The following is a 15,000-nucleotide window of genomic DNA, read 5'->3' as shown; positions in this document are numbered from 1 at the left end:
TGTTTTTTTTTCTCTTTTTTGAAATAATCACCTTTGTATTTATACTAAAACAATTATTCGCCTCAGTCTCAGTGATTATCGGTGAATATTCACCTCGCCTTCGTCTCGGTGAATATTCACCGATAATCACTTTGCCTCCGGCGAATAATTGTTAAATAAACAGAAGCACATGACCTTAAAGCGAGTAACTTGCAACTCTTTTCCTTGGAACAAAGCTGGGGATTTTACGACACCAATTTTGTGCCCAAATATGGACAAAAATAAGATCGAAGCTGCACGCGCGGGCAAATGCACGAGCTACGTTACAAACAAATTAGGAAATTTTTAAACTCAAAAAACCCAAGCTCTTAACCAGAGTCGAAAGCTTCAAGATCGTGACCTTCTGATATAAATAAATATAAGTGATTTATTTTACTTACTTGCTCGTAACGTTCTTTCTTGCTTTTCCAGAGTGTCTAAGGAAAATATTTTCAAATCATAGGTGTGAATTTAAAGCCTTTGCAATTCTGTAATTGCGTCACTTTATTCGTATAAGCTGCACTAAATAATGAAGTGAAGTGTAGTGAAATGAAGTTATTATTCTCTCCCGTCGGGGTTTTTTTCAGGACTAATTTACAATCCTTGTGGGGGACTTTGGCCAGACTGTTTGTTACACGGTTTACAATTTATTTATAGGAAGTGAGAGATGCCTGCGACCAAATTAGGGTCGGTGTACAACACCGGGGACAACGTCCCCTACTCTTTTCGAGTAGTGAGTGGGTTCTTTAACGCCCCATACTATTTGGTTTCCAACAAGGGCTTTGAGACGGGACCTCCAGTTTATAGTCCTTATCCGAGAAGACTTGAAAGTCTAACCATTTGTGGGTGTAATTACAAAGGCAGCACTTTCTCCTCAGTTATTTTACGGCTCTGAGTGTTGGTCCGGCCAGAGTCGAACCAGTTTGGTCCGCCGGGCTAGAGTCGGACTCTCGACTTCCCGCGCGACAGCCCGATGCACAACCAACTGATCCACTGGTGCGCAATTGAAAGTATGCAATTGCAAGGGAAACCTATATAGACAAATCCAGACATGAGCAGGACTGGAACTCATGACCATGCGATCGCAATGCTTTGCATGTCATCTGAGATAGCAAGCCTTCTGGGAGCTTTTCAGTGGTGAGTTCGAACATTACTCCGAACAAATTGAATGACTGACTGCATGAAATATACTAAAAATAAATATCTTGAATTTCGGTTTGTAAGGAGGCTAAGCCATACTGATCATGTCAGTTGCATTGCAAGCAACCGTTAACTGCCAGAAGACCAGGTATCAGGTTGTGTTGTTAATCTCAAAGCATTCATGCAGAATTTTACATGGTGTTAAGCATCGTCTTGTCTTTTTAACGCGACAAATGTGCTAACGAACTGTACGACTGGCAATTAACAGTTTGGACGCCACGCACATGGTTTTTTTCGAGCATGTATACTCTCTGTTCGCACGCTGTGTTGTTACGCTAAGCGAGAACGGCGACGACGGCCACGGGAATGCCCCCAAAATGTTTAAAGGCCGGGGCACACTAGACGATAAATCGCTGAGACAATTCGCCTCGTGTGGCACGGTTAATTTTGTGAAAATCATTGTCGCTGCGGCAGAATTTTGTCGCTGCGATCAGTTGCACGAATTTAAAGCAGTTTGAATTCGTGCTACTGATCACAGCGACAAAATTAGCGAAAGCAGCGTTGTCGCACCGTGTGTACACTTCCGGTAACAAGTCCCTGCAACAAAATATAAATGAACCAATGAGAGAGCGCCATATGGTCCGCCATATTCAATTAGAGAACTAGTTCACATTCCCCCTCATACGCGAGATCACTGCGTGTGCACCGAATCGGCGTCGTGTCGCAGCGACTTGTTTTGCAAGTACATGTAGTACGCACGGAGAAACTTGTCACCTGGTGTGTCTCGGCCTAATAAACTCCCACGTGCACGCCCCACACGTGCATTTTACATTTATAAGGTACCTTTCCTCGCCGTTCTCGTCCTAAAGCCCTGGCAAAACTGTCGAACAAAGGTGGACAGATCCCACATGCAATATAGAATAGAATAGAATAGAATAGAATAGATACTTGATGGGCGATCAGTATCCATTATATGATAAAAGGTGTTTATAAAAACGTTGAAACTGATCTAGATAAAAAATTATTAAAAACTGAATTTTCGACTGCAACTGCGGTCTTCATCAGAGTGACTAAAATATGCTGTTCGAGAGTAATATGCTAAAACTAAAATATGAAGTTACTTTATCTCCTAGGGCTTCAATAATGTCTTATAGACAGAAGGGAATGGCTTCCGCTCGTTCACCGCATTTTTGTCTATTGTTGACACTGGCTATGTGGAAATTCTAGAAAAGAATGTCAATAATTGGCACAAAAGAATCTTTTTGGAATCATGGCACTCCACAATAGACAAAAATGCGGTGAACGAGCGGAAGCCATTCCCTTCTGTCTATAAGACATTATTGAAGCCCTAGGGGATAAAGTAACTTCTTATTTTAGTTTTAGCATATTACTCTCGAACAGCATATTTTAGTCACTCTGATGAAGACCGCAGTTGCAGTCGAAAATTCAGTTTTTTAATAATTTTTTATCTAGATCAGTTTCAACGTTTTTATAAACACCTTTTATCAGAATAGAATAGAATAGAATAGAATAGAATAGAATAGAATAGAACTTTATTTTCACATCATAATGTTTAAAGCTGGGTCGTGCGCAATGGATGTAATTGTTGAAGTGGTGGCAAAACAATCCAAGATTGCTTGACGAAAGTGATTCAAGTTCAAGTTGGCGCTAAATTTGAAAATATGGCGCTACATAGCACTGAAAGGAAATAAGCTCGTAGCATTTTTGCTACTGGAGCTGTTTGAGGACGGAAATGATGAATTCAAACGAGGAAAACTCAAAGAATGGTTAAGGGAACGTCTCGAATGGGTATGTTCACTACAAGATACATCCGCCTTTATGGGAGATGATGAGAATGACCTCGGATCAATTTGCAGAAATTTTGAACGCTATTGAACCAGACATCTCCAAACAGAGCGATAATGTTAAGGAGGCTAAAAGTGTCCCGCAGACATGGCTTAGCTTCATACTCGCTGATCAAGGCTTCCGGCTGTTCATCAACAACCACGACGTCCCCTTGGTCCTTGTCCGCCATCTCTGTTTCAAATGATGCCAGAAGCCTAGGCTTGAAAATAAGATAGCGATTCGTGATTGGCTAGCAGTTTTCCTGGAAAAGCGGCAAAACACTGCAACATTGTTCGGCCGAGCAGAATAATTTGTTGGTCGTAATGTTTGATCAGAAGCAAACTCTATCCCATACTTGATAGAACAAAAAATGTTGGACATACATTTTCCAACATGGGTGGCCAAACGGTCAAACAATGTTGGATCAAGCAAAGCCAACTTTGTTCGATGGTTTGACCAGGGCTTAACAGCGACGTGAAATGGCCCAATTAAGGTTCTGTGGAGGGCCTGAGCACCAGACGATAAATTTCACAGTTCAACCTAAACAACCACATCGTTCAAATTAATTTTACTACAGAAATGCCAGTACGTAATTTCTTGAAACTTGGAATAATTGCAAAATGATTTGAAAAACGCGAATTAATTTTTTTGAAAATGACGTTCGTCTTCTCAGAAGAAGTCCTTCCTGAAAGGGAGTGTTGTTTTTGAGGTGGCAGATCCACCACAGACATGATATTTAGCCTGAGACAGCTCCAGGAAAAAGCAGTTGAGCAGCAGAAAGCCCTGTATGTGGTATTCGTCGATTTCTCAAAGGCCTTCGTCGATTTTCTCAAAGGCCTTCGTCGATTTCTCAAAGGCCTTCGACAGGGAGAACCTTTGAAAAGTGTTGGAAGCATATGGATGCCCAGACAGACTCATCAATTTCATCAGACGTTTCCATGGAGTTATGGGAATAGTGGCAATCGGAGGGGATATTAGTGAGGCATTTGGCATCAAGCACAGCGTGAAGCAAGTATGTTTGCGGTTCTCTGCATAACGACGACGTAAAGTCACCACATTATTTTGAAGTTTTGACGACAACATAAGCATGCAACAGAGAATCCTTCATTCTCTATTTTAACTTTGAAGCCGCTCGTACCGATTTATTTTTAGGATACTTTGCCCACATTGTACGACTCGAACTAGACTGAATAATCGCGAAAGACTTACGATAGAGCCAGGTTATATTTTGAGGTGACGTTTTCGTCGACCGACGCCGTCGTAGATTTTAAATTCCCTAATGTATGATCCTCTTCCGGAAACAGAAAGCTCACCAGGATCCACACTCGATACCTACGACAAATGCTGCATATTGGCCTAAACCGGCCATTCTTAGTATTTTACTCTGTCTAACGCCAGACGATTTTACTCGTCAATGGGGAACCTCAGGAGTCCATGGGTTGAGTGGCGGAATAAAGTGCCAGACGTAGCTAGAAGTTCTGAAACGAGCCGTTACCGACAGCGTGGAAGCCCTTATAACAGCTGCTCATTTACCACGGGCTGGACACGTGAGGAGGATGCCAGATGAGCGAACACCCAAACTGCTGCTCTATGGAGAGCTGCAACATGAAAAAAGGACACCTGGGGGACAGAAATTGAGATACAAGGATGTATTAAAACGCCACCTGAAAATGGACGTTGCCCACTGGCAGGAACAGGTCCTGGACCGACATAAATGGCGAACTGTGGTGTGCAACTCGCGTACCAGGCAAAAGAAAGCAGACGAAGTGACTATGAAAAGGCACACATAAGAAGACACTGTGTCCCGGACGGCACGATAACTTTCCTTGTGACAGCTGTGGACGCCGCTGCCGCTCAAAGGCGGGACTAATGGCCCACAAATGAGCCTGCCATACATAACTGCCAAATGTAGCTAACGTCACGTACTACTCACATCTACAGCTGTACAAGTCATCATCAATATATCGAAGGACTACCGATATGAGCCGAAAGTTTTGTTCCTTAAAAAATTCACGAGACAAAAGAGATACTATTTAACGAAAAACAAGTAGATGGAAGGAAAAAACGAGAAAAAGAAAGGGATTAAGCCACTCGAAATCAGTTGTGAAGATATCTTGCTTTCTCGCATAATGTGCGTTTCCAGACATATACAAAAAGTCAATAAAACTGAGATCTTTTTTACATAAATTTAAAACTTATGGCATTGCACTCAGAGAAATAAATTACACGAATAATTATAATCAAATGGTGGGGGATTCTATGTGGAATATTTTTGTTTCACAATTTTCCGTAAAGGGAGGCAGTCAGGGAGAGACGAAGTCGCTGAGGGGAAAAAATTGCCATGTTTTTGAGTGAAAAGAGAGGCAAGATTTACAAACAAAAAACGTCGGATTTAGAAGGCTTATCACCGAACAGAGAATAAGATGCTAAATTTCAATGAAAATTGGTGGGATTTCAAGTTTATTCTTCAATTCTTAATTCATTATACGAAATATTGTGCAAATGTTTTAGCTGCTGGGATCCTGATAAATCTTACGTTTCTGACAACTCTGTTGTAATGGTACTTTTCGGTTTAACTTGAACAGCAATAAATCCGGTTGATATTTCACCTCCATATGTCTACGATGATTATCAAAGCAATTAAAAACAAACAAAATTATTAACATAGACTGGCGCTCTATTTTCCATTAGCACCGCCTCGAGCTTAGAAAAGCATACAGTTCGTTAATATACCTTGTAGTGTCAAAACACTAAAGAATAAAAGACATGGCTGAAGAACAGAAAATGTTATACCAATTTGAAAACGTGCTATGTTTCAAAGAAGTTTTCAGCGGAAGTAACCTGTCATCTCCGACGACAGCCTAGTACTGGTGAGAAATTTAAAATCAATTTAAAAAATTATCTTCATAAACTTTTTTGGAGCTTAATTTCTGGCAAGATTAGGAGTGGGAGAGGACTTTTCGGAAGCTTATCTAATCTTGATTAGATGTCGAGGAAAAAAAAAAAACAGAAAAGACAGTCTTAATCCCAACTGAAACGATCGAAAATAAATCTTTTACTCCCCCTGCGATCGAGTCACGTGTGGATTTTTCGCTCCGCCGGCTCTCATATTTTGGGAAATGTTAAATTGACTTTTCTTTTACGTTTTGAAAAGGAAAATGGTGGTAGGCAATGAGCGAATTTTGTTCGTTCGTAGAATGTTGCAACAAACTACTCGCTGTAAATTATATTTAAATTCGAAGAAAGAGAATTGAGCTCAATCGAGCCATTAGAGGATATAAACCAAGAGCCGTTGAAAAAGTGCATTAAGCAACAGAATTTAAGAAACATCGGTTGTATTTCAGACCTTACTTTTGTATAGCCAATATTTGAGTGTTACAGCCTTCATTTGTATGACTTTGAGACGACACTACATATTAATTATTGAAGTTATATCCAAATTTCCAATTCTGTAATTAACCACGGGCTAAAGCCGGATATTGCCTCGAGATCGCTTTTTTGGCCTTTTCAGACTTTCAGACGGACAGCTTGTTGTGTTAGTAACCCGTGTTTATAAACACAACATTAACCTTCGCTAGGGTTTATGAAAAAAAGACTTGCAATTATTCGCTGTCTTCAAGTTTCCAGAGAATAGCTTAAAACGTAAAAATAATTCATCATTTAAAAAAAGATTAATTTTTCCTGTAGTAACTTTATCCTGAAACGAATAAAATTGTCCACGTTCTATTAATTAAACTTATGGAGGAGTTTTCTTGTAATATATCAAAGTGTCAAAAAGTCTTTGTGTTTTAGGCTAAGGTTATCTCAATTGAGCTCGGTAGTACTAAGTGAAAACTTGTGCCATCAAAAAGCAAATACTTTTAATTGCAATGATAAAATAGCCATGAAATGTCTCCAATTTACTGTGGCAATAGTTTATTTCTCGCAAAATGAAGAGCTTTTTTCTGTATTAAAAATGAAAATCTAAATATGTATCTAATAGTGTGGTTGTATTCCAAAAATGACAGACAGTAGTTCACCGATTTCGACAGAGATAAATATATACCGAAAACGCCCTTCAGATTTAAAGAGCCCAGCGAAATTCCTTCGAGTTTCTTAAGTTCTGTATTTCTTCGGTGAATACAAAATCTATCGACATTTTTTTCAAAAATAACTGCACGACAAATTGAATGAAGTAATATCCTTTGCATAACGTTCCGTGGTTAAAGCACGGTTACGTAGTAATGAAACAAATTGGCCGCAGCAAATAGTTTTATCGAGTTCACTATCTGGTACAGATAACGTAGCACGAAATCTAATAACTCAACAGACCCTCTTTTGCTGTGGGCAGATTGGGTAGGACCGCAAACGATAAAAGTGATATTTATTTTTTGAGAAAACCATATTATCGTCTCATGTAGGAATAGATAGACTTCCCAAAAAACATTTCAGGCCATTTCTACGGATGGACCGAGGCAAGCGATGTTAGAGAAGGCTGCTAGCTAGGATGCGTTTTTAAAGCCGGGAGAAAAACATTTACGGATGAAAGCAAGATATCTTTCAGAAGACCAAAATACCCAACAGAATAGAAAGAAAAAACAACTTAGTTACTTGCTATAACCATAATGAATACAAAAGTCGGTAGCGTACAACAGAATTTTAAAGGCTGAAATGTAAATTCTCAGAGATCAATGAACGACCGCGCCATGCAGGGAAGTTTATTCTTAGTGGTTTATTGCATGCACTGAACAATAGAATATTTGTTTGTTGATGGTGTTTTCCATTTTTTAACAAAATCTAACCTCCCATTTGCTAGCTTTCTCGCGTTTTCCCTTTTTTGTTTGACTTGCTTTGCGACAACAATCTGTTGTCACAAAGTAATATGGATTTTAATCGGCATGAATCTCTGTTTGACTAGTAGATAATCTGACATTGGGATTGATCTATTTTTCAATATCCTTTCAAGGTTCTTCCTTATTAACACAAGTAAAAATTTAAGGCTTAAACTTTCCTTCAAGGTAGATAGACCGTGTGACACTTTCTGCTGAAATATATGGGTGACAAATAGGTTAAATTTTGATTTTCTGATCGAAAGGTAAATCAACATCCAACTTCACTTTACATCAAATGTAAAAAGACGGTGTCATTGGTGAAAACAAAATTGAAGTAATTATATCATGTCTACCTTTTTGGCCATTTCATATACAAAATGCTCACTGATAAGACGGTGAGGCTCACTTTTTCCACGTCGAAGCAATTTTCGTTTAAGATGGCTTTCTCATCGAGGAAAATTTTGAAATGAATCTACAATGCCGTGTAGAGGTATTTTAAATTTCAACTGCAAAGTTTTCAGTTTTCAAGCAAGATTATTTCGGTTCAGTTGCAAATAGATACCAAAGAAAGTTGGTAAACTAACCGTGTTCTTGGCTGGGAAATGAACCTGTGGAAAAAACACATATCGAAATGAAAGTTAACTTGGGGGAAATGCCATTTTAATTCGGATAGATTCAATATGTCAAATTTTGTAGTCGTCAGAGAACATTATTGAGAGCTCGAATACCTACGAAATCATGACAGTTTTCATAAAATGTGATAATACTGATTTTCCAGTTTTTGAAAACATCATTAAATTGAAGGAAAATAGATTGTGAATTGGATCATAAAAATCATCTGTGAAAAACATAGAAGGTAAACCCGCCAAATCGATGTTACCAGTGCAATGTTGTGGTTTGCCTTTCTGTCGATCTTCATCAAAGTTATGACTTAGCTTTTCAATTTATTACAATTAGTATTATTATTATTATTATTATTTTTATTATTTTTGTTATTTTTTTTTTGCATTTAACTTGACGGTATTCCCGTCTGGAAAATAGCATTTCGCTAAATCTAAATTGAAACCTCTTCCAATTTGATTCCCACAACGTTAAAGAACAACTTGTACTATTACATGACTTTTCTGTGGTTTTATTAGATGATTACTCGGTGTGAGATCGAAAACCAACGATCTTTGAGAAGGCAGATCGGCTGATAAAATTTCGACGAGCAAAAACTGAATGTAAAAATATCAGAAAAGAGGAGACTTACTTGATAAAGCCACTAAGGTGGCAAGAATCGCGAGTGAAGAAAGTTTGTCCATGGTGAAAGCACACAACTCGATCAGTTCTTTGCCGGTGATCTTTCTAGGCCGCGTTCTTCGAGCATTTGTCGTGCGTAACTGAGACAATCGAGTTTTATATTCTTGCAATCAAGATTAGATGGCATATAAATGTATGAGCTGTGAACAAAAGCACTCTGCAAATAATGCGGTCAGGGAAATTAGTTTCAAAGTGCGCACAGGTTTCAAAATAGTTATAATTTGATTTTTTTATCTCCGATTCCTTTTCAAGGACAACCGCTGAGACATTTGGGAAACTTCTCACGATCCATGGGACATGCATTGTGATTCGTTAAAGCCCAAAGGAAATGATTTTATCTACCTTAATTTCCACTCCATTCAGAAGGTATTTTTCCATTAGATGGACTCTAGAATGTCTTTAAAAATTGATGATTTTATTTTAATGATTCGAGCAGGGCGTAGCATATACAATACCAAAATTTAGCGTTTTGCGGCCAAGGTAAGAGTAACAGAAAATAAAAACCAAGTTCTTTGGTGTAAAATAACTCTTGTTGACGCAGAAACTATTTTACTCGACTGGCGAATATTTATTAACATAAAAATGCATCCCGCCCTATTCTTTTAATTCCGAGTTGTTTATCTTGTTTTTAACACTTATAACCGTTGCTTATAATCTTACTTTTATTTTTGTTCTCAATGCGGTCCAAACAAAATTAAAAATTTGTAGTTGTTATGACCAGCTTACAACGACAACATAAATGTTTACTCCTGAAATGTTCACAAAGTTCCTTTGTCTCTGCATGTTCAATATTTTATTAACTTGATTACTGTTTCACACTAGACGGTAGCCTTAATCAAATCAAGAAGCAACTTAGGTCTGTCTTTTCAATTCAGGACAACAATGGCCTACAAAAAGGCGTAACAAACCACCCTAAAGCGACAATAAAGCATAAAAAACCTATAAGACACTCTGATAAAGTCACTTGAAAACCCAAGCGGAAATTTCAACGCTAAAGACCGTTCTAAAGCTGCTCACGGCTGTTCAAGGTCGAGTGAATTAATCTTTGATAACCCACCGACTCTACGCAAATGACAGTGAGGCATTCACAACTTCTTTCAAATAGACGTGGGCTGAATTCAATGAGTACAGTTAAAAAAGAACGAACTGGAAGAAAACCCAAAAGCGCCCCTTTTGGAAACAAGAAGTTTTTGTTATCAAAAAAACAAAATAAGCTCACGTTTTTTTTTTGCATCGACATTTCCCTTTTGCGTAAGAACAAAGATTACTCTATGTTAAGGAACGTCCGACAAATAATATTAAATCAACATCTGAGTGATATATATATATATTTTGCTTACATGTCAAACTTTATCTAAAACTAAACGAATAAAAGCATTTGGCCCTAATTTTAATGGCGCGCTTAGTGAATCAGATTAAAAGTCGAAATTCAGTTGTTCATGTCAAATAAATAAATAAATAAATAAATAAATAAATAAATGAAGACTACATCATTCCGTAACATCTAGAACCCCCGTTTTCACGTCTTGGCGCAGTTGTTTTGGGAAACATGAAAAAATCTGTAAACAAAATTTTATTTAAGATAATAATCAAGACCATGGAAAAGGATATAACATTTCTTTTGAACATGCACAGGTGCGTCACGGCCAATCCAAAATAAAAGTCGATTTTCTTTGCTTCTAATCAGAATCATGTTTCAAAATTAAGTCTTTGGCACAAACTGAATTTGCGTTGGTGTTTATGACAAACATTGCCTTTTCTCAAAATAACAAGCTAAATTTTGGATGGTATGAATAAGTTTCTCCTCGGGCCTTTTGAGGGAAAAAAATACCAATGTATAGGTTCGGGAACACGATTGAGTAAACGGCTGAGTTCAGAGTAGAAATCGATTTTACAGTCTTCATTCAAGTTTATATAAAATCGTGGGACAGTTTGTTTTTACATTTTTTTTCTGAATTTTTGGTTTTTAGACTTGGTATTATTACGTGTTGGGGTAATTTAATGAAAATGCATATTTGATTGTTAATCGCATTTGTCATCAAACGCTTAATACTACTCAATCGGCCTTAACACCAGTTAGCCAGCAGAATCATATAAATATTTTATTAACAGTCGAAAGGCATCATTTCGGAACCATAATTCCGAAGAAATCACTTATTAATAATGAAGTGACCATTAACGATTTCTGGTAAACCAATTTTAAAAAGCTTGGGGAAACGTTGACAAAACCCATGATGTGCGTAACACGAGTTCATGGGCTTCATAAAAATAATTGCAAACCAAACTGGAAATAGTTAAAAGTGACGAATTATCCCTCCGTAGCCTTTTATCTTTTTACTTGGACGCCAAAGGCTTTTTTGAAACTTAGCAATTGAAATCTGAATGGTTGAATTTTACCGTCTTAAACGATAAGCTCAACCCTTTGGCTCAACTTAAGTTGAGAAAAATCAGAATTTTAGACTCTGTTTTTTTTAAGTATATCTTTCAAAAAAATAAGTAAGCCAAATTCCACTCATTTTTTAAACTCATCGATTTTCAAGGTCAAAAGATAGTCAAAGAAATATATCATAGCTTCGAAGAATTTCACAAAATAACTGGCCTCACTACTTTCCCCCCTTCTTTCAGCGCCAGCTGCGTTTCTGACAGAAAAATAAAACGCGAGGAAATTTTACTGGCAAAGAATTGATCATTTGAACCATTCCTTTTCTTAGAGTGCCACTAATAAATTTTGCTTTGTCTAACATTAGACGATTTTGTTACTCAATGAGGAACTCTCTTAAGAGCGAAACGGTTAAAATGATCACCGCCTCTTTGGTCGACCGACTAAATTACATGCAGTTACTTGAAAAAGTTAATGGGTCCGCAAATTTAACAATTTCCACTGAAAGTAAGTTAAATCACTTTGTGCTTTATATCTTTCGTTCACCGTCAAATGAGGTTTTTCACCTTTCATTTGAGAAGACATAAGAAATGGAGATCAAAAATAAAAAATGGATCTTGACGTGTGCACTCACAGAACAATATCCTTACTGATTAGAATCTTTTTGCACTCTTTTCTGTATTTAATCACTAAAGCTGATCTATAATGTGGAACGGTCACTGTTACTCCTGCAAGACTCCCGCAACTGACATGATTATGGTGATTGCTTGAAACCCAAATATGCAGCTGCAATAATTATGCACAGGTTACTGAGACGGTTTACCCTGCCATTGAAGCTCCACATGCATCATTATCACTAGCCGGGAATAAAGCGTACTCAGTTGAAACGGTTTGGCGTTTCTGTTGGTATGTTTTGTATTTCTTTGTAGCTTATATGATTTTGTGAGGCTAAAAAAATAACATGAAGAAATGTAGTGAAGTCAATAGGCGATCTCAACTAATGCCTGAGTGCTTAACGTCAGCCGTTAATGCAAGTAGGCAAGCATGATCCAACCCTTTTTTGACCCCCAAGGCGGCTCCAATTGACGAATAAAATCGTCTGGCGTTAGTCAGAGTAAAATTTGTAAGTGCCACTCTTCAGTAGGGAATAGACAATTAACTCACGCAGGAGTTTGATGCGCTATGCTGACTTATTATAAATAGTTTTCATGCCACGTTAAGATTAATGGCCATGCACGCGAGCTTGTTTTGTACATTGAACGAAGATTTCTAACATGTTCTAAGGGGAGTTAAGTGGCAACGCGAATTGAAAGAAAATGTGAAAACTCAACGGAGGAAGTGAAAATTCTGCTATTAAAGACTGTAAAATATCAACCAGCTTCAAGTAAACTACAAAAAAACAGTAAAGTACTGAGAAAAACTTCAATTTTATTTCAAACAGGGTAGCCCATTCAACTCCTAAAGGCTGGTATCCATAAGCTTAAAGGCCCCGTAAAAATAACATCAGGTTCAAAATAAAATTTATGTACATAGATGAAAAACTTCATAACTATACGTTAAAAACGAAAACAACATTAAAAATCTAATTTAAAACCTCCAAGAACAATTACGATAGTAAAAACACTTTTGCACGGCGCCAGAAAGTCTGTATGTCTTCGGTTTTCGTTATGTCGGTGGGCAGCTAGCGCTTTTAGGCCATCCCCCTTTTTTTTCTCCGTTTCGCGTCGTCTGACCGACCCAAATTTTTGGCATTTTCAAAACAAAAAAAACAAAACCAAAAAAGCTAACGACGTTTTTTAAGCCATTTTATGTAGCATAGGAGTTTCGGTGGTTGATCCTTTTCCCCACGCTGTCTTAATTTTGCAACAACCTTCACCAACTTTTCCGCCATATTGATTTTGGGTTCATGTCTTGTTGTTTTCCTGGCTCCACAGCTATTATGCTGGGGTGCCAGGGCCCCGATTCCGAGAATGCTTATGAGTTTTTTTTTAGGCTTTTTTTTTTCAATCCGACCGACCGACCCAATATCAGGAAACGCATTCGACGGTAAACGAGAAAAGAAAAGGGGATGGCCTTATATATTTTCGCTTCACTAAAAGGAAACGTGTCTTTCCCAAAATTGGATTTCACCCTAGGTAACAATAACCTACTGCTCTGCCTTGTAGAATAGCTATGAATGTTCGAAAATCTCATTAAAAAATGCTAAAAAATAACTTGGAGCTAATGAATTGAGACAGTGAAAGACGAGCTTGGCCTTATGATAAGAGCGCCTCTTGGAAAGACTCGACTAACGTAAATGATTCATTGCCTCAGAAGTTTGCAAACAAGAATAAAATAATAGTAAGGTCTAAACTAGCATTAAATTACGGGTGGTTTTACTATTTTGAATTTTTGTTCTTTAAACTTGCGGGCATCAGTGCATCGATATCGTAAGTATCTAAATACAAAGTCGCGGTTCAAAGGGAAATTTACGCCTTTAAAAATTTGGAAATGACCTCTCAAATGATCCTTTCCTTGGTAAAGCCTCTTTTGACCGTAACCACATAAATCGACCGTACATCAGGAGGAGGTCTAAATCTGAATCAAGGCTGACTCTCAGCAACGTTCGTAACGCTACCTGTACTGTGTACTCAACAATAACGTAAATAAAGTGATGTCTACGTCCGAATAATATGGGCAGAAAGGAAAAGAGTTGTACACCAGCTGATGATTGGATGGAAGCTGACGGAGCGTTAGAAACAATACTATAATTATGAAAGAAGACTATGTGGAAGGATCTATGAGCACTGAGATGCATCAATTGCTATTTTCCAGCATACTGGCAGTGAACTGACTTAAACTCTGCAAGGATCCCGGCGAGAAAAGGGCTGGAGAGACCTGGAGATGAGAAGAAAAGAAAGCATGCTGATTGATATCCCTTGGCAAATTGTTTTTGGTCAGCATAAAGGTACTTACCAGCTGTAGTATCTCTAGCTGTGTTATTAGTATTCGCGGTGATAACAATTACTTTAATGAGATGGAGAAACTGGATTTACTAAGGAAAAAACTCTTTAATTTAGTGGAGAAGAGTAGAGAACCAACAAACTCGACGAAAATATGACGCCGAGTCTAGCAATAGCCCTTTTGCAACTAACTAATTTCCAAAAATGGAAAGATAGTGTTTGTCTTAGCCAGAATACAAATTTTCAGAGAAATACCACTTAAGGTGAAGATGGTATGACCATTTAAACACTCGAAAATTCCTTACTTTAGTTTACCAACGAAAAGCTTTTGCCCTCCAATGTAATTTTTCTTAATTGCGGGCCACAAACAGAGCCCTACTTTTACCATTGGTCAAGTAAACAAGAATAACTGCGGAAGGGTGGAAATTTTCAAACTTTCGTATTTCGAAGGAAAAATTTTAAAGCGGTTTGAAAACTAAGAAAAATACAAGGATTTGTATGAAAATAATTGAAGCGTGAGTGGGTGGCAAAGCGCCCTTTTCCCAGACAAATTGTTATAAAT

At 37.8% G+C, this 15,000-nt stretch overlaps 1 protein-coding gene and 1 long non-coding RNA gene across 3 annotated transcripts in view; one reads left to right on the top strand and one right to left on the bottom strand.

The window, feature by feature from the left end:
- LOC138047298 (uncharacterized) overlaps positions 1–9,349 on the bottom strand; it is an 18,178-nt gene extending 8,829 nt beyond the window's left edge. For both annotated transcript variants that reach the window (XM_068894089.1, XM_068894090.1), the window contains exons 1-3: positions 9,067–9,349; positions 8,399–8,422; positions 420–455 (exon numbers count right to left, since the gene is read on the bottom strand). In XM_068894089.1, coding sequence (XP_068750190.1) covers positions 420–455; positions 8,399–8,422; positions 9,067–9,118 — 112 coding nt within the window. In that variant the 5' untranslated portion in view covers positions 9,119–9,349. The remainder of the gene's footprint in view (positions 1–419; positions 456–8,398; positions 8,423–9,066) is intronic.
- On the top strand, positions 5,762–14,742 carry LOC138047299 (uncharacterized). The gene is made up of 3 exons (XR_011131819.1): positions 5,762–5,873; positions 9,369–9,482; positions 14,311–14,742. It is a non-coding gene; the product is annotated as an uncharacterized lncRNA (long non-coding RNA).
- The last annotated feature ends 258 nt before the right edge of the window (positions 14,743–15,000 follow it).

Source organism: Montipora capricornis, chromosome 4 (genome assembly GCF_036669925.1).
Source record: "Montipora capricornis isolate CH-2021 chromosome 4, ASM3666992v2, whole genome shotgun sequence".
In the NCBI taxonomy this organism is placed as follows: Eukaryota; Metazoa; Cnidaria; class Anthozoa; order Scleractinia; family Acroporidae; genus Montipora; species Montipora capricornis.
Note: the sequence above shows the minus strand (reverse complement) of the source record. Positions and strands in the feature narration are given on the sequence as shown.